The 19,009-nt window shown below is 43.9% G+C and overlaps 1 protein-coding gene across 1 annotated transcript in view; it reads right to left on the reverse strand.

Annotated features, from left to right (window-relative positions):
• Positions 1–1,927: 1,927 nt before the first annotated feature.
• Positions 1,928–19,009, reverse strand: part of SLC27A2 (solute carrier family 27 member 2) — a 29,767-nt gene continuing 12,685 nt past the window's right edge. The window contains exons 5-10 of the mRNA XM_074966410.1: positions 17,129–17,323; positions 16,349–16,439; positions 11,678–11,876; positions 10,499–10,596; positions 4,518–4,648; positions 1,928–2,752 (exon numbers count right to left, since the gene is read on the reverse strand). Of these exons, the coding sequence (XP_074822511.1) occupies positions 2,576–2,752; positions 4,518–4,648; positions 10,499–10,596; positions 11,678–11,876; positions 16,349–16,439; positions 17,129–17,323 (891 nt within the window). The 3' untranslated portion in view covers positions 1,928–2,575. The remainder of the gene's footprint in view (positions 2,753–4,517; positions 4,649–10,498; positions 10,597–11,677; positions 11,877–16,348; positions 16,440–17,128; positions 17,324–19,009) is intronic.

The raw sequence follows: 19,009 nt of genomic DNA on the forward strand, positions 1-19,009 counted from the left end.
CTCCCCAGGTGGAAGAGAACCAAAGTTTGCTTATTCATATGCAATATTACCTGTTACCCATGTTTGATATAGAAACAATATGAATGATCATTAAGAAAAGTCCTGTGCTTGTACTGAAGCAAAACACAGTGTGTATTTATTGATTAAAATGACAAATAAACCTCTTAAACTTGTTCTGTGAAGCTCCTCCTTCCAGACTGATGTGGGGTTTGAATTAGATTTTGGATTGTTAATTTCTGCTTTGCCAGAAGCCTGTTCATAGCTAGCAATCTGGATTCCTTGCTGGTTTAAACAAGGAGCAATCCCACTGGCTTCAATGGGAATACATGCGGTGCAGCTCGGCTCTGAATTTGGACCATTTATTCTCGTGGCTTGATTTTGATTAAAACGTTATTGGGACTGATTCGGACCTGTGGGAGCAGGGGATGCTAACAGCTCCTCCACACTGTGCCAGAGGGAGGAGTTCACTCATGCTGCCCTTCCCAGGAGGGGCTGCCAGACAAAGGCAGCTTCAAGTCAGGGAGGGCTTTGCAGGAGCCCTGCCTGCATATCTATTCAATCAATTATAGGCCCTCAGGGTAGTGGGGGTGGTGGGCAGCCTACACCATTGCAAACCCTGCTCCAGGCAAATGTACCACTGCTGGGCACCTGGAACATGTGCCAGCACAACCTAGGCAGGGTCTCTGGCTCAGTAACAGAGCCAGTGCTAGGCATAAGTAGAACCCTGCCAATCCGTGGATATCTGGTTTATATCTGCAGATATCCGCATCCGGCTGTGGATATCCACGGATCATTTTTGCGGAGCACAGCCCAAATGCAGATACAAATTTGTTTCCGCACAGGGCTCTAGGAATAAGCAGACTAAGCAATTGCTTAGGGCCCCCAGCAGCTCCCAATTAATTATTTGTATGTGTTGTGTGTGGGGGGCAGGGATGGGGCAAAAATATTCCTGCCTAAGGGCTCCCAATGAGCTAGCACCAGCTCTGGTCAGTAAGACCAAATTTTGCCTGAGTTACCCCCATGCAGCACCAGTGCGGTCAAACTCCTCCCGGGGGTAAATTGGGCTGTACAGATATAAACAAGGGCAGAGTTTGGCCTATTAATCCTGTCCCGTGTTTCTCTCATACTGTTTGTCTGGCTTTTTAACCCTAGCAGAACCTAAACACATCCCAAGAACGTGTTTCATTATGGAGACCCTAGCAGGCCACACAGCCCTATAGATGCTCCACTGTAATTCTGGCAAGGAAAATTCTTGTGAATTATTATAAAAATCAGTGCTTTTTAGAACATTTATTATTTGGCGCATTAAAAATACTTTAAAGCGAGAACACCTCTGCTACAATGGAGAAAAACAAATGAGACCATCTAATCCAAGGTTCTGAGAGCAGATAAGACAGTAATCTTAGGCCTGATCCACACACACCTTGTGTACCTGTATAATGTTGGTTAGGGGTGTGATTTTTTTTTTTCTACTGATACTGTCATACCAGTAAACAGCTTAATGTAGACATAGTTATACTGGTATAAAGGTGCCTTACTTTGATATAGCTTATTCCCCTTCCTGTACTGGAAAGCTATTCTGGTATAACTGCTGCCACACTCGGGGGCAGGGGAAGGTTTTACTGCTTTAGTTAGTGGTATAGTTAAACCAGTACGACTTTTGTGTGTACACAGGCTGTGTGTGGCCTGCTCTTCACTCCAGATGAAATCAGTTGAAAATGTGGAGTGGATCACGGGTAACACATGACTTTAACTGCTTCAGAACTAAAATCCTGAATGTGAATTACCTGGAGTCATATAATGATTTACAATGACTTGAATGTATTGGCAAAAAGCCTAACAAGGGACCCAGTTCTCTGCGGGTTTATCTGCAGAGATTGGGTGGCATTTGGACACACAAATAAACAAACAAAAAAAAATACAGCATTCTGATTTATTATTTATACAGCACCACAGAGTCATTCACGACAGTATATGACAATCGAAGACAGGTCCCCGCTCCAAAAGAGCTTACAATCTACATACATAATAACACAAGTCAGAGCACAAGTTGATTGTGATTTGCCTAATAAGCTGTGTATGTGCCTTGCTAATTCTGAATTTTCTCTCCTGTCCCATTTTGAGGCCCTAACTCAGGAAAGCCTTTGAGCACAAGATTACGCACAAGAACAGGAATGATGGTGCCGCTGGGTCATGGAGGCTGTTCCAGGCACAAGGGCCAGTGTGAGAAAGACACAGAAGAACCAGTGGAGGCAGGGAGCAATATGGTGATGGGAGTGAACAGTGCTGGGTTCGAGAGGGGAAGAGGAAGGAGCAGCCAGGCTGAGAGGTAAGTGGAGGCAGAGTTGTTGTGTGTCCTGAGTGAAGCTGGGAAGTGTGAAGGTTAACACACAGACCACAGGGAGAAAGAACAGTAGTTTTATGTAGCTCCTGTCACTATTAAAACATCTCCATCACACAGAATTTTGGATACAAGCACTTGATAACATTGATCAACTCACCAAAATGGCTTTTTGGACTCAATAATGTGTTTTGAAAACTGAATATTCTAGAACAGTGATTTTTTTGGACACACTTATAGTTTTAGGCTATTGTTATTTATAGTGTTATAAATGTCCTCCGTCATCGGCACGTACGTCTTTTCTTTGTCATCCAGGAAATACAGGCCATCCCTGATGACTGCTGGGTTGAAGCCCTCCTCCATTAATTGCACTTTACGGTGTTTAAAAGTTGTTGTGATCTCAATAGCATCCTAGAAAAAACAAAAAGGATTCTCTGACATTGACAAGCAACCAACAGTGGGTACTATCTTTAAAGCTGGAAAAGTCAAACCATTCAGAAGAAAACTGTCTTGCATTTTCTCCAAGTGCAATAGTTACATGAAGAAAAATGAATGAGGAGGACTTGTGGCACCTTAGAGACTAACAAATTTGTTAGTACAGACTAAAACGGCTACCCCTCTGAAACATGAAGAAAAATGTAAATCCTATCTCCAGTGGTGTAGACAGTTAATATATTTGAGATGTGGGACTCAGATTTGATGCAGCTCTGTAGCCTCATAGCTAGGAGTCAGAGACAAGCTAACAAAAATGTATAAGTACCTAAATTTACCCAAGAATTATTTCTGCAGGTTTCAGCATGTGGGACATAATCCTGGTTCTGGACCTTGGAAATGCTTGGGTCCACAGCAGCCAAATGCCACCTAAGGCCTCCTGCACTGCCCCCCATCCTGAACAGATCTCTATGGCCTTCAGCAACGAGGCCAGGAGACTCCTGTGAGTATACTCATGGATGTTCCATTTGTAACATAATGAGAGACAATTGCTTCAGGGCCTGATCTAGCAAAGCACTTATGCATGTGCTTAAAGTTAAGCCTTAAATTTAAGCATGTGCTTAAATGCTTTGCCGAATCAGGGCCTTACTAATGTCTATTAAACAAATGGTATGATGGGGTCTATAGCTTCTTTCAGGCCACAAAGGGCGCCTTGCAGCCATAACATCCCAAGATCTTAACCATCTGGGCTGCAGCACAAAGTGACCTCCAGGAACCAGAGTGAAGCCAACAAAAGGTTGGCTCCAAGGGAATCCTTCCTGGAGAATGGGTAAGCTAAAACAAATCCGCTGGCTTCCCAATGAGGCCTGGTGCAGTTAGGACCAGTTGGACCCTGTTCTGAGTTTGAGAAGTGGGGTGTGAAAAGGGCAGGATTTTGCTCAGAAAAGGAAGGAGAGGGAAATCTCTACAGGAGGTTACGTAAGTCTCCGGGGGTTGCGTTGTGGATGGCAAAGCACAGTATAGTTTGCCTCATGTGATTATTTGCGTAGCTACCCAAAGACAGAGGCTGGATTAAACAGTTTGGGATGTTAATATCTCTGTGTTTCTTCTGATGAACCATCCCACTAAGTACATGGTCTTCTTGAGAGGAAAATTCTTTTATTTGTAATAAATAGATACATACAATCAAATTGCCCTCAGGATTGGCTTCCTCAGTTTAGCTTAAACATTATATTTCAACATGAATAATATAGACAAGGAGGGCTGAGGTTGTTTGTTCATCAGTGTATTGAAATCTAGAAGTGGCAGGGCCCCTAGCCTGCAGAGTGCTCCAGGTGGGTGGAGCCCTGTGTCTGCAAGAGCAGTTTGCCTACCAGCACAGCTTAAGTTTGAAACTTGGCTCCCTTCACTGTGTTAAGGGTATGTAAGAGGAAGTCTGTATATTTCCACCGAGAGATCTTTCTGGTTCATGGGGACATGCATGATACATTCAGACACATGACAGGCATCCTGCATTTTCATATGCTCACCCAGCTTTTTGGTTCCAGGCAGAATGGAAACATCATGGGCCTGATTCTCCTCTCTCCGTGGTGTAAAACAAGTGTAAGCGAGGGAAGAAAGAGGACCCTAGAGTGCTGCCAGCATAATTAAAAGTAACTGCGATCCTCATGGAAACAAGGGAGAAGACGGACTAGTGCCCTCTTTTTTGCAGTGAGGCAGGAGACATGTAGTAAGGCTGCCTTACCTGAATCCTTACAAAGCGAGGTCTTGCATAATTCGGCAGGTAGTCTACAACGTGTCTGTATATCTGGTCCCCATTAAATTCACGGCCCTCCTTTAGTCGAATGGATGCCATTCCTATTCTGCCTTCATGACCTAGAGGAACAGTTATAGGCAAAAATAATGGTTGATATCTAAAGTCCTGTTGTATAAATGCCAACACTTGTGTTTCTCAGCGATTTCATTATTTAAAGATCTCTAATGATGGGAACAATACATTTATAGGACTGAGATAAAACTAGAGTGACCAGATAGCAACTGTGGGGAAAAAGGGACAGGAGGTGGGGGGTAACAGGCGCCTATACAAGAAAAAGTCCCCCAAAACAGGACTCTACCTTTAAAAACGGGACATCTGGTCACCCTAGGTAAAACCCAACCCTGTGCAGGATCCCCCACACCACTTTAACCCTTAGGCAGAAATTGCACTCCCTGGGACTGAGTGGAATCTCAGAACTTGACTTTTAACACTGGGGTTAAGTTGTGCAGAGAGCTTCACATGGGTTTTATGCACAGGGGTGAATTTGATCCCTAAGGAGCAGAAATATGAACTCTACTGTAAATTGCTGAAAAAAAGGACCACGCAACTGAGCATGGAGCAGGTCTCATTTAAATCCATCCATCCTCTGTTTGCCAGAAGTTGGGAATGGGCAACAGGGGTTGGCTCACTTGATGATTGACTGTTCTGTTCTTTCCCTCTGGGGCACCTGGCATTGGTCACTGTCTGAAGACAGGATACTGGGCTAGATGGACGAATGGTCTGACCCAATATGGCCGTTATGGTCATCAGGTCTGGTATTTCTGGCATAAATGGTTCAGGAATGTACACAATGGATTTTAAAGTGGAACTGTTACAGATCCACAAATCTCCAGTGTTTTTCTGCCCCCATCCACCAAGAGTTCTCTTCAGATACAGTCAGGAGCTGGGACTTCCTCGCCTTCCTTCTCTGCAACCCTTCAATAGCCTCCTCCCTAGCCTTTCAAAAAAATCACTCAGGATATTTAATACACAGCAAATACTTTAACAACAAGGACAGGGAAGGAGGAGACAGAGTGGTTTCAATAGGAGAACATCAGACCTAATATTTTTAAATAAATTCCTACAGTCATTTTGTGACTAAATGGATTTTCAAACGGGGGCATTATGGAATTAATTTTAATCCCTAAAAGAATAGAGAACCTGCTAGACCTGATTTTCTCATGCACTGCTTACAGTAGGCCAAACTCTGGCAGGTCCTGACACCTGCAACTACCACAAAAGTCCATGTTTACATTATACTGTAGAGTTTAGGCCAAATTGCATGAGAGTTACACTGGTTTCAAACCTGATTCTTTTTGGATTTCATACTAACCTATTTTTTCCACAGCTGAATCTTCCCCTCAAATCCTATTTTGTTGTTAATAGGTATTTAGAGCCAGCCTTTGTCAAGAGAATTCAATTCCCCTTTAAGCACCATAACATGTGTCGGATTTTTAAAATAATTCAGCATGTCAGGTACTGAGTTCCTTTGACAATCTGACCATAAGCATCACAATGGGAACTGTTGGGTGATGAATGTTTTTGAAAATCTGCCTTCTATTGGATCCCAAAGTGGGAGCTGAGATCTTTTCAAAGTCTGGTGTCAACCAAGAGCGCCAAACACTCTAAAATCTGGCCCTTATTGTTTAAAAAGGAATTTAGGACCCTATTCTGCTATCTGCTACTCCAGTGTAAATCAATGTCTAGATTTACACCAGAGTAACCAAGGGTAAATATGGCCCATAATTCATTAATTACTTTGCAAGATAAAATTTAAGCAAAGTGTCACTTTAAACAAGATTCAGTTCTGCAAGCTGCTGATAAATAGCAAGCTAATCCACAAATGAAAAAGAGACAAAAGAGCATGGGACTATCTGGTGTCTAGTGGCTGTCAACAAGAAATACTGTAATTCTGGACATTCCTTCTGGATTTTTTGCTCAAACTCATCCATCTGAGGGTGAGGATGGAGAGGAATAAAATCCAGTCTCTCCTCATTCATCACCATCCAACAGGGCTGTGCATTTGAGTTCTGCAGGAATCCAAATAACTGGGTATTTGTATAAGAACGGCTATACTGGGTCAGACCAAAGGTCCATCAAGCCCAGTATCCTGTCCTCTGACAGGGGCCAATGGCAGGCGCCCCAAAGGGAATGAACAGACAGGTTATCATCAAATGATCCATGCCCTGTCACCCAATCCCAGCTTCTGGCAAACAGAGGCTAGGGACACTATTCCTGCCCATCCTGGCTAACAGCCATTGATGGACCTATCTTCCATGAATCTATCTAGCTCCCTTTTGAACCCTGTTATAGTACTGGTCTTCACAGCACTCTCTGGCAAGGAGTTCCAGAGGTTGACAGTGCGTTGTGTGAAAAAATACTTTCTTGTGTTTGTTTTAAACCTGCTATCTATTAATTTCATTTGGTGGCCCCTTGCTCCTGTATTATGAAAAAGAGTAAATAACACTTCCTTATTTACTTTCTCCACACCACTCATGATTTTATATACCTCTATCATATCACCCCTTAGTCGCCTCTTTTCCAAGCTGAAAAGTCCCAGTTTTATTACTCTCTCCTCATACAGAAGCTGTTCTATACCCCTAATCATTTTTGTTGCCATTTTCTGAATCTTTTCCAATTCCAATATATCTTTTTTGAGATGGGGCAACCACATCTGCACGCAGTATTCAAGGTGTGGGCATACCATGGATTTATAGAGAGGCAATATGATATTTTATGTCTTATTATCTCTCCCTTTCTTGATGACTCCCAACATTCTGTTCGCTTTTTTAACTGCCGCTGCACATTGAATGGATGTTTTCAGAGAACTGTCCACAATGACTCCAAGATCTCTTCCTTGAGTGGTAACAGCTAATTTAGACCCCATCATTGTATATGTATAGTTAGGGTTATGTTTTCCAATTTGCATTACTTTGCATTTATCTGTTACATTCTTGGTGTTTTCTTGCCTGAGATATTGATTGGAGGCGGGGGACAAAACTGCAAAAGGAGCTGGTCTTTTCATGGTATTTCTATCACCCAGGAACACAAACACATGCCAGCCCTAGCAATACTACAGTCCCATAAATACCACCACCACCACCCCCGAGCACACACCTATTATATGGTTTTCTGTAGTGGCTTTGCAGCACTGTAAAAAGGACAAAGACATTTCCACAAACAAATGGAGCCACATGAAGACAGAGCTAATATCCCCACAAAAGGCTTTGCAGCCGGCAGTCATGTTAATGCTTGACATAGGGCTGTGCAGAGGTCCCATTACGCAGACAAAAAGGGAAAGTGGCAGCTAAAGGCAGTGCAGAGCAAAAGAAAAAGATGGGAGTTTATTGAGCGCAATGGGCATATAGTTCCCCTATAGCCACCATCGTAAGCATGTTTCTCTTCCTCTTTCCAGATCACCTGCTCAAAGAAGCCACCTGGCATTCAGATTTGTTTTCTCATGTTAGTGAAAGGTCTGGTTTGGAGCTTTATATTTGTGCATCCGAACACACTGGATTAGTTAGCTCTTCCCTGAGCTTGTGTATTTTATTTTGTGTGGTTAACTCCAGGTGCATTAAGAGACTGAAATAGAAATATTATTTGTACCATATAAAAACAAGTTTACGTGCAAAAAATCAACAACTGTATAATGCTGTGGTAAGACGAGAACTGTTTTGAACAATTACTATTGCTTTCCTGTGAGGCCAGTCAGTAATTGGATCCGAACACCTCTTCTAGCTGGTTTTACAAGTCCAGTGGGAGTTAGGCTATACTTCCCTCATCTCCTACAATGTAATCTGAGAAGAGGCTAAGGAACTCTGGACTATTCACATGGTTACCCGGCTTGTGCAATCTCTCCCATGGCAATTGTGTGTTTATCTCTATCTCAAAGGCAGGTGCAAACAAAGGTAATGATTTAAAGAGAGAACCCTAATTTTGCTTTAGTTGTTAATGGTGATATGCAAAGAAATCTTGGTTCTTCGTCCTTTTATGGTTTCTTTTGGACAAACACAGATGGCCTGAAACAGTGGTGGTTGGGCTAAGAGGTTTTGCTGTTGTTTTTTGTTTTTAATCTTGGAAACATCAGGAAAGTCCACTATGGTGAGCCCTGTTTTGGCCAGAGGAATTACTGGATGTGTCAGAGACTGTATTGGGAGTTCTCACACTTTCAAGAAATAGATGGGGGTGTGAAATCTTTAACTTTAAAGACTTCCTAATTCCAAAGCATTAATTAGCCATTGAAGCTACACACATCATAACGTATTCTAGGCTAGATAGGGCCTGAATTTCAAAGCAGGAAAAAAAGCTCTTTCTGAAAAACCTTTTTGTGCTTTCTTTATATATCACCAAAAGCAAATATGGGCCCAAGCCTAAGGCTACCCCCACCCCTTTGCAGAAGCACAAAAACTGCAAGTAGTAAATGTAAGACAAGTTAGAGAACATTCACCATGTAACTGATTCTAAACTGACCTTCTCTTTGTTTGCTTTAGGGTCCCCCAAAGTTTCATTGTGATCCCCCAACACGGGTCATGCTGGGATCTGCCATCATAAGCCCTTTGCAACAAGACCTGACATACGGGGAGAGGTGTGCAAATCAGGTAAGCGACATTGCATGGCATACGAGGGTATCTGAAAAGTTTCTATTCTACTCAGTTATTAGATTACAAACCCATATGGGTGGGGACAGCATCTTCATCTGTGCCCTGTACAGCGCCAAGCACACTGGGCCAGATCCTCAGCCACTCTTCACCCTCTGAGGCATAGGGGGCACTTGATGGAATGCAGTGTGCTCCAATGATCCTGGTCTGTGGAGTGGCTCTTGGGATCGGTCAGCCACAGGAACAAATTAGAATAGCCTTGGGGCTGCTCTAAGTTGCTCAGGGGGACATTTGGGCCCCTGGCAGCTCCAAGATAAAGGAGACAGAAAGGTGGTGTCTACATACTCTGCTACATACTCTGACCCCTTGGGTCAACTAAGGTTAGTCTGCCACACCTGATAATCTGACCCTATCTCAGTGCTCTTCAAATTACATAATGATAATTGCCATGATACAGATTAAATGGGGGTGAGGGACTTTATTTAATGTTCTGAGGACCACCCGATTATCTGGGGAGTAGAAAATTGTGCATGTGGTACAAAAGAGACTGTACATGTGATTAGAACTGCTTTTGGGGATTCAGCTCATTGAAGAGAGGTGGGAGGAAACCCAATTTCCCAAACTCCTTTCTTCTTCCTTTTCCCCAAAATCTCTTTTCACAGTATTTTCCCTCTCTCATTCTACAGTAAGTGCAAATCTGGTAGCTATAAAACAAGGATCGGCAACCTTTGGCACGCGGCCCACCAGGGTAAGCCCCCTGGCGGGCTGGGCTGGTTTGTTTACTCGCTGCGTCTGCAGGTTCGGCTGATTGCGGCTCCCACTTGCCGCAGTTTGCCGCTCCAGGCCAATGGGTAGTACAGGAAGCGGCAGCCAGCACATCCTGCGGCCTGCGCCACTTCCTGCAGCCCACATTGGCCTGGAGCGGCGAACCGTGATCGACCGAACCTGCAGACGCAGCAGGTAAACAAACGAGCTCGGCCCGCCAGAGAGCTTACCCTGGCAGGCCATGTGCCAAAGGTTGCCAATCCCTGCTATAAAACATAATGGCTAGTTATCTTCTAATGTGGTTTCTAAATCTCAAATCCGCTCCTACTTTCCTCTTAACATCCCTTGCCCAATACTAGACCAAAAAGGAAGTTTTTGCTAAGGCTCTGCAGCTAATAGACATTGTACACACATAAATGACTGAGTTTACCAGATGCAGCACACGAAGAACAGAGAAGCCAAAAGAGAGAGCCTTTTTGTACAGTTCACTTAGTACGTGATGAAATTATGGTACTCTGTGTATAAAAAGATCTTGCATTACCAGATTTTCAAATGATTCATTTATACCTGGCACAGGCACTCCATACACATTAACTTCTTGGACAAAGTCGATCAATCCGAAAATATCTGCAACTTCAGTAGTAGCCACGTTTTCCCCTTTCCATCTGGAAAACATACAGTAGTGAGCAGGTTTCATCATTTCTGATCAACAACAACTTTGTCATAGGCTTACCATTGCACTTTCACTTTGGGATCAGGGTGCACATTCCTATTGGCATGAGGGACCTGTTTTAATGCCCTACCTGTTGGGGTACGTGGAACCTGTAAGGATCCAGAGAGTTCAAGGAAGGACTCTTGTTCTACCGGTAACCCAGTGTATCGCCTTCTGATTTTGTTTTCTCAACTGTCAATATTGTGGGCCCTAAACACCCTCTCCCTAGCTCTATTATTTTGGGTCTCGGTGGCTTACAGCGAGAGAGGGGAGTCCCAGGCTGAATCCAACAGATTGAAACATACAGATATTTTGAAGTCTTCTGCTGTGGTTATGCAGGTGGTGAAGGAAAGATATTTTACCTCCACCATGGCACCTGGGCAGTATCATGCTATAGAACCATTCATGGTGCTGGCGGTGGACAGCATGGTCAAGCTGAGCTGCCCCTACCTCATCGTAGAGATGAGGCTCACTGTCGAGATTTTTATGTTACTTTGAGGATGAAATCTCTTGAATCCAAATGGAGCTGTCTGCTTCCATGTTGACACAACAGGGCCTGTTGAAGGCTTGAGTTCCAAATTGCTGGACATGTTGGGGAAGCTCCAGCTACAATCTGTGAGCTGGACCCATGTCCTTTCTAGATGGTGAAGGCACTTAGAACTCATTAAGCTTGTTGTAGGTAGAGACTCCCTACACAAATTTTAGGAAGGCAGGGTACCAGTTTTCCTTAAAGAAGCTATTATGTAGCTCAAAAAACCTTTTGGCAATCTTGCCAATTAGCAGCTTACATCTAATCTCCCTTTCTGGAGGCAGGTTTTTGAGAAAGATGCAACAGATAACTCAGGCAGTGTCTGGAATCCTCATTTGAGCTTCAGGAAAAGGAAGTAAGTGATGTAGGGTCCTCATTTTTCTCACCTTGAAGTGAGACAAGTGAGTGCTCTTCATCAATCATTGAGAGATGCTGGACAAGGAGTCAGAAGGAACTGAGAATGAATTAACATTTTCTTCAGTCTTAAGTATCTTAATAAACTAACCGGAATGTATCTCCGACTCTGTCATGAAAGTAGATGAAATTGTCCTGGTCAACCATTAAAAGGTCACCACTATTAAAATATAAATCCCCTTTCTGGAAGACGTTTGTTAGTTTTTTCTTCTCTGTCTGGCTTTTTGCTCCTGCATAGCCACTAAAAGGAGAAAATTGTGTGATTTTGCAGATCAACAGCCCCGCTTCACCTATGAAGGGGAAAAAATGTCTTGTCATGTGTTTGCAAACCACCATGTAATGACACTATATACATGATTTTAAATGATATAATAGTAGTGATGATGTTTGTAGATGTCCATAGAATCATTTTAGGCTTCTTTCATAATCACCTGCCCTTAAAATTAGCCATATAACTCTAGGTTAAGGGCTCAGTCTCATCCTTTCAATACCATGGGCTCTCACAAATACAGCGGATATTACAAGTTTTACGATATTACCACTCTGTACGCTAGCGGACAGGAGCACAGAGTCGTTGAAGATTTAGGCTGAGATCTGCAAAGCCTCTTAAGACTTTGGATGCCCAATTTCCATTAAAATTCATTGAAACTGGGTGTCTAGATTCCCTAGGCAGCTTTGAAAATCTCAGCCTACATAGGGCTTGATCCCACCTGGGGATAAGCAGGATTACTCCATGAGCATCCTCTGAAGCGAGCCACTTGTACTCCACTTCCCTACAAGCCAGGTTACTTCCATGCTGTACTGGGTGCTTCAAGGATTGTTCACCTCTCAGCCATCCCACAAGCAGCACAAAGAACCGGTTGTGAGGGGAGAATGCATATAAGGACTCAGCCCACGCACTGTGAATGCAGAATGCATTAAAAAAACTGCTTAGTGCATCCACAGCTACAGTACGTTGCTCTCTAGACCAGGAGAAGCTATAGTTATGGAGTGCTGAGGGGTGGGAGTGTGACGTTTGGAAGGAGGTGGTATTGTACCTATGTCGATATGCAAGGTGAAATTCACCCACGTTCAGCAGGAAGATAGGGCCTTGTGCGGGTGCTGTGCTCTAGGGCGAATGTTACCCATACTGTGTACAAAATAAATTGCAGCTGCACACTTGGCAGCCTTCTCTATCCTGCCCTCTGGCTTGGGATTTGGTGGAGATTTCATGTTTATCCATTTTATGGATAAGGAGTTTGTTTCTCTAGCACCTTATAATCGTTCATAACCAAATGCCAGACACATCCCCCAACTCAACAGCTAAAACCCCAACCTCCCCTGATGTGAACATTTACACACAATACCAGGTATGTGCACTCTCTCCTTCCTGCCAGTCCGTGATATGGTGTTGTGGCTGGAGGGGGGAGAAGGAGACACACCATGAGGCAGGTCCTCAGCTAGTGTAAATTGTCATTGCCCCATTGACTTCAGTGGCATATGCCAATTTACACTGGTGGAGGAGCTGCCCCCATACATACAGTGGGAGCATGCATTTCTGCTCCACCTCCCAGCCTTCTCACATTCCTCCCTCACACAAATATGTATCTGGCATTTTTGTAGTCCAGAGGCCAAATCCCGCTCTCAGATAGATCAGTGCAATTCTGCTGACTTCAGTGGAGTTGCGTTAGTGTAAATGAAAGGAGAATGAAAAGGAGTACTTGTGGCACCTTAGAGACTAACCAATTTATTTGAGCATAAGCTTTCATGAGCTACAGCTCACTTCATCGGATGCACACTGTGGAAAGCGTAGAAGATCTTTTTATAGACACAAAGCATGAAAAAATGAGTGTTTACCACTACAAAAGGTTTTCTCTCCCCCCACCCTACTCTCCTGCTGGTAATAGCTTATCTAAAGTGATCACTCTCCTTACAATGTGTATGATAATCAAGGTGGGCCATTTCCAGCACAAATCCAGGGTTTAACAAGAACGTCTGGGGGGGGGGGGGTAGGAAAAAACAAGGGGAAATAGGTTACCTTGCATAATGACTTAGCCACTCCCAGTCTCTATTCAAGCCTAAGTTAAATGTATCAAATTTGCAAATGAATTCCAATTCAACAGTCTCTCGCTGGAGTCTGGTTTTGAAGTTTTTTTGTTGTAATATCGCAACTTTCATGTCTGTAATCGCGTGACCAGAGAGACTGAAGTGTTCTCTGACTGGTTTATGAATGTTATAATTCTTGACATCTGATTTGTGTCCATTTATTCTTTTACGTAGAGACTGTCCAGTTTGACCAATGTACATGGCAGAGGGGCATTGCTGGCACATGATGGCATATATCACATTGGTGGATGTGCAGGTGAACGAGCCTCTGATAGTGTGGCTGATGTTATTAGGCCCTGTGATGGTGTACCCTGAATAGATATGTGGGCACAGTTGGCAACGGGCTTTGTTGCAAGGATAGGTTCCTGGGTTAGTGGTTCTGTTGTGTGGTATGTGGTTGCTGGTGAGTATTTGCTTCAGGCTGGGGGGCTGTCTGTAGGCAAGGACTGGCCTGTCTCCCAAGATTTGTGAGAGTGTTGGGTCATCCTTCAGGATAGGTTGTAGATCCTTAATAATGCGTTGGAGGGGTTTTAGTTGGGGGCTGAAGGTGAGAGCTAGTGGCGTTCTGTTATTTTCTTTGTTAGGCCTGTCCTGTAGTAGGTGACTTCTGGGAACTCTTCTGGCTCTATCAATCTGTTTCTTCACTTCCGCAGGTGGGTATTGTAGTTGTAAGAATGCTTGATAGAGATCTTGTAGGTGTTTGTCTCTGTCTGAGGGGTTGGAGCAAATGCGGTTGTATCGCAGAGCTTGGCTGTAGACGATGGATCGTGTGGTGTGGTCAGGGTGAAAGCTGGAGGCATGTAGGTAGGAATAGCGGTCAGTAGGTTTCCGGTATAGGGTGGTGTTTATGTGACCATCGTTTATTAGCACTGTAGTGTCCAGGAAGTGGATCTCTTGTGTGGACTGGACCAGGCTGAGGTTGATGGTGGGATGGAAATTGTTGAAATCATGGTGGAATTCCTCAAGGGCTTCTTTTCCATGGGTCCAGATGATGAAGCTGTCATCAATATAGCGCAAGTAGAGTAGGGGCGTTAGGGGACGAGAGCTGAGGAAGCGTTGTTCTAAGTCAGCCATAAAAATGTTGGCATACTGTGGGGCCATGCGGGTACCCATAGCAGTGCCGCTGATCTGAAGGTATACATTGTCCCCAAATGTAAAATAGTTATGGGTAAGGACAAAGTCACAAAGTTCAGCCACCAGATTAGCCATGACATTATAGGGGATAGTGTTCTTGACAGCTTGTAGTCCATCTTTGTGTGGAATGTTGGTGTAGAGGGCTTCTACATCCATAGTGGCCAGGATGGTGTTATCAGGAAGATCACTGATGGATTGTAGTTTCCTCAGGAAGTCAGTGGTGTCTCGAAGGTAGCTGGGAGTGCTGGTAGCGTAGGGCCTGAGGAGGGAGTCTACATAGCCAGACAATTCTGCTGTCAGGGTGCCAATGCCTGAGATGATGGGGCGCCCAGGATTTCCAGGTTTATGGATCTTGGGTAGTAGACAGAATATCCCAGGTCGGGGTTCCAGGGGTGTGTCTGTGCGGATTTGATCTTGTGCTTTTTCAGGGAGTTTCTTGAGCAAATGCTGTAGACTCCTCCTGAAGGTTGAGACAGCAGACTGGACTTCTACATAGAGTGCTTCCGCCGACGTGCACAGGCTGAAGTTGTGGAAAAGCAGCATCACTTGCCCCACAACCTCAGCCGTGCAGAACACAATGCCATCCACAGCCTCAGAAACAACTCTGACATCATAATCAAAAAGGCTGACAAAGGAGGTGCTGTTGTCATCATGAATAGGTCGGAATATGAACAAGAGGCTGCTCGGCAGCTCTCCAACACCACTTTCTACAAGCCATTACCCTCTGATCCCACTGAGAGTTACCAAAAGAAACTACAGCACTCTAAGGTGCCACAAGTACTCCTTTTCTTTTTGCGAATACAGACTAACACATCTGTTACTCTGAAACCTGAAAGGAGAATCTGGCCTCAGCACTGAATTTTTGAGCAGCTCCATGTGTGAGATTGAAAAGGAACGACAGGGAGATGAAGCTGAAAAAAATATAATTGCCTGAATCCTGTATGTGAAATCAACAGCTGTATGGAGTGTTCAGTTTGAACTCAGAATTGTACATTCCAGTTATAAAGTCATCCTCCATGTGAAAATGCCTAACACACGTAAAGTATCAAAGTAGTTGCCTCACTTTCATAGTTGCATTTTCCATTAAAACCAATGAAAGTTTAATCTACAGGGGCACAGATTTTATTATATAATAATTTTGAAAATGCTTCTTTTGGTGGCAGGTTAAGTAAATTTATCAGACAAAAACAAGATGGCTCAAGTTGAAGGCCAAGGTCCATACTATGAAAAGATTATATTAGCTCAAAGGTAAAAGCACCCTCAACTAAAAGAGACTGCAAACATACTGAAGGCAGATAGAATTATTAAAACAACATGTAATATTTATTTGATCTGGCATTATCCCTTGTCTTTCCTTAAAGCTGCATACCAGATCTCATTCCCATAGTAACAAATTTTCTTGTTTGTGTTTAAAAGCTAGAGATTACCCAACAACTGTCCTAAATGGCCTTTTCCATTAAAATGGGCATAGAGAGGTTAATCTGTGATTTTAAAGAATTAAATTTCTTTGTGATTTATTCTTTTAAGGAGTAAACATTGGTACCTTTGGGAACTCTTATGCAATATCCATTTTCATCTCGGACTGGTTCATCTTTCTCTACGTCGTATCTAATCAGCTCATAGCGTATAATTTTCTAGTGAAAATTTACAAAATATACATACACGTGAATATCTGAATTGAATTTTCAATATATTCTATGTATTGAAGTATTGCTTTAAAAGGTGCTAACTTCATAATATTTCTGACATATGTTCAGTGTCCAAATGCTCTTTTGTCTGAATGGGGCTCCCAGGTCATGTCTACATTGCAATAAAACACCTGTGGCTGGCCCGGGTCAGCTGACTTGGGCTTGCAGGGCTCAGGCTGTGGGTCTATAGAACTGCAATGAAGATGTTTGGATTCAGGCTCAGGCTAGAGTCCAGCCTCTGGGACCTCTCCCCGCTCGTGGGGTCCAAGAGCCCAGGCTCCAGCCCGAGCCCAAGCACTTACACTGCAATTTTATAGTCCTGCAGCCTGAGCTCTGCAAGCCTAAGTCAGCTGACCCAGGCCAGCCACAGGTGTTTTACTGCGATGTAGACATACTCTTAGTGAGATGGCAGCAGTTATGGTGGCATCAGTCTAGCATGGGACAGGCATAAACTAAAGTTGGGGAGTGCAAGGAACCCTTCCCTGGGTATATCTGCCCAAGGTTCAGCTGAGCACTGGGCTATGCATTTGCCTCTTAGGGCTTAAGTGATATGGAGGGCCCATGTGAGCCCTTGGCAATGAGTTGAACTTCACCCCTGAAGGACTGAATGCCAGCACTGATGTTATTTTGCTTACCTTATGGAAGTAGTTTACTCTCCCCACGGCACCGACTTTTCCAGTGTAGTTAAAAAACCCAACATTTCCCTCGGTTGCAGCATAGAACTCCAATATACGGATGTCTCCAAATCTTCTGACGAATTCCCTCCAAACATCAGCCCTTAACCCATTGCCTATGGCAATCCTTACTCTGTGATCACCATCGCTGTCTTTCTAGACATGAAAACCCAACAGACATAGGTTAATGATTAGGTTGAGAAAAATGAACAAGTTTAAAGAAGACATCAGTCTGCAAACATAAAGCACATTTTGAAGTATAACAGGCGTACACATCTTTACAGCTACACGTGCAGTTATGAGATGGATAGATGGCCTGATACTTACATTGTCTAATATCGGAGACAAGAGAAGGAATGTTGGAGCAGCATTAGGCTGAATATCTGTCTTCAGCTGAAATCAGTGGCAAAATCAGGGGGCAGGGCTGGCTCCTGAGGGTGAAATTCACCACCTGCAGCAGGTCAGCATGAAACCTATGCCCCGCTTTATATTCCACTTAAGCCTGTTTTGTGCACAAGACTTGTAGTGACCCTCTGCATGGGTTGAATTCCACCCTTAGTGCCGTCAACGATTTAGGAGGTAAAAATGGACAGATTTTCAAATTCCCTACACTTCAAAATGACATTCAAGGGGGAAAAAAAAAGCTGTCTTGGCACTGAAGTCTTTAGCTAGGCAATACATTAGCCTGTGTGAGGACTGCAGAACTGAGCCTGTTAAAATGAGAATATTTTCCTCTCATTTTTTAATATGCTGCCATACATGTGCTCTTCACACAGCAAATATGGAGATGACAAAGAAAAGGGTGATAGTTCATCTGGTTGCTTACACGAATTGTTCTTATTTATTTACTTACATCCCAGCAATAAAAGAGAACCGAATTTGGCTGTACGTATAGTCTATAATACACAAGCAATTCTAATGGGCTTTCAGAAACAATGGACGGGAGCAATAGTACGCTGGGAATTTTGACAAAATCTGGGGACATTGCTCTTCCAGATCTTCTAATTTCTGAGGAGAATTTGCTCCTCATAGTTGTGTAACTTAATACCCAACAGCATTTCAAGGCCCAAGGGGAGAGGTTTTTTTAAAAATACATGTTGACTTATTAACCTGGACTGCTTTCACTGTTGCTACTGGCCCAAATTCTATTGTAAACCCACTATCACAGGATGGCTGCCTCCACGGCACCCCCTCGTGGCCTTATGGTGTTCCAGAAAGTGGCCCTCTGTCTCGATTTCCCTCTTCTGGTGTCCACTGCACATACCTCATTTCCCCCCTTCTTCCAGAGTCCCCCATAACTCCACATAAGTTTTCAGAGTATAAATAGCCTTTTGCAGGGTTAGTTTATTACAAAAGGTCCCACAGCCACAATTCAGATTTCTCCAGCACAGTCCACACAGTACATTCACATTTCAAGTCCCTACATGCCATCAACACACCATCTACAGCTCTGACATCTCTCCCCACACCACACCACACCTTTCAGGTACAGATCTGTCTTTTCTCACCACACCTCAGCATCTCTCACTTTGCCCCACCCCAGCCCCTCTAGCTGGGGTGCTTCTCCACCCTGAAGGTATGGTTCCAGCTCTTGCCTGGAGACATCAGCAGGCTCACCCCTCAACCCTCTCTGGCCCTCTGGCTTCAGCTTTACAGCTCAGAGAGCCATCAGGCATTTCTGTCTGCTGTTCTCAGCCTTCAGCCCTCTCTAGCCATACCTCTCTGGCCTGGGGAAGTTTGCCTTCCTGCCTTCTGCTTTCACCAGCCTGCTCTTGCTTTATTCCTCATGAGGGAACTCTTTATCACTCCCTTCTTCCCGGGTATCCCCTCCCTGATGCTCTC

Source organism: Natator depressus, chromosome 10, assembly GCF_965152275.1.
Source record: "Natator depressus isolate rNatDep1 chromosome 10, rNatDep2.hap1, whole genome shotgun sequence".
Taxonomy (NCBI): Eukaryota; Metazoa; Chordata; order Testudines; family Cheloniidae; genus Natator; species Natator depressus.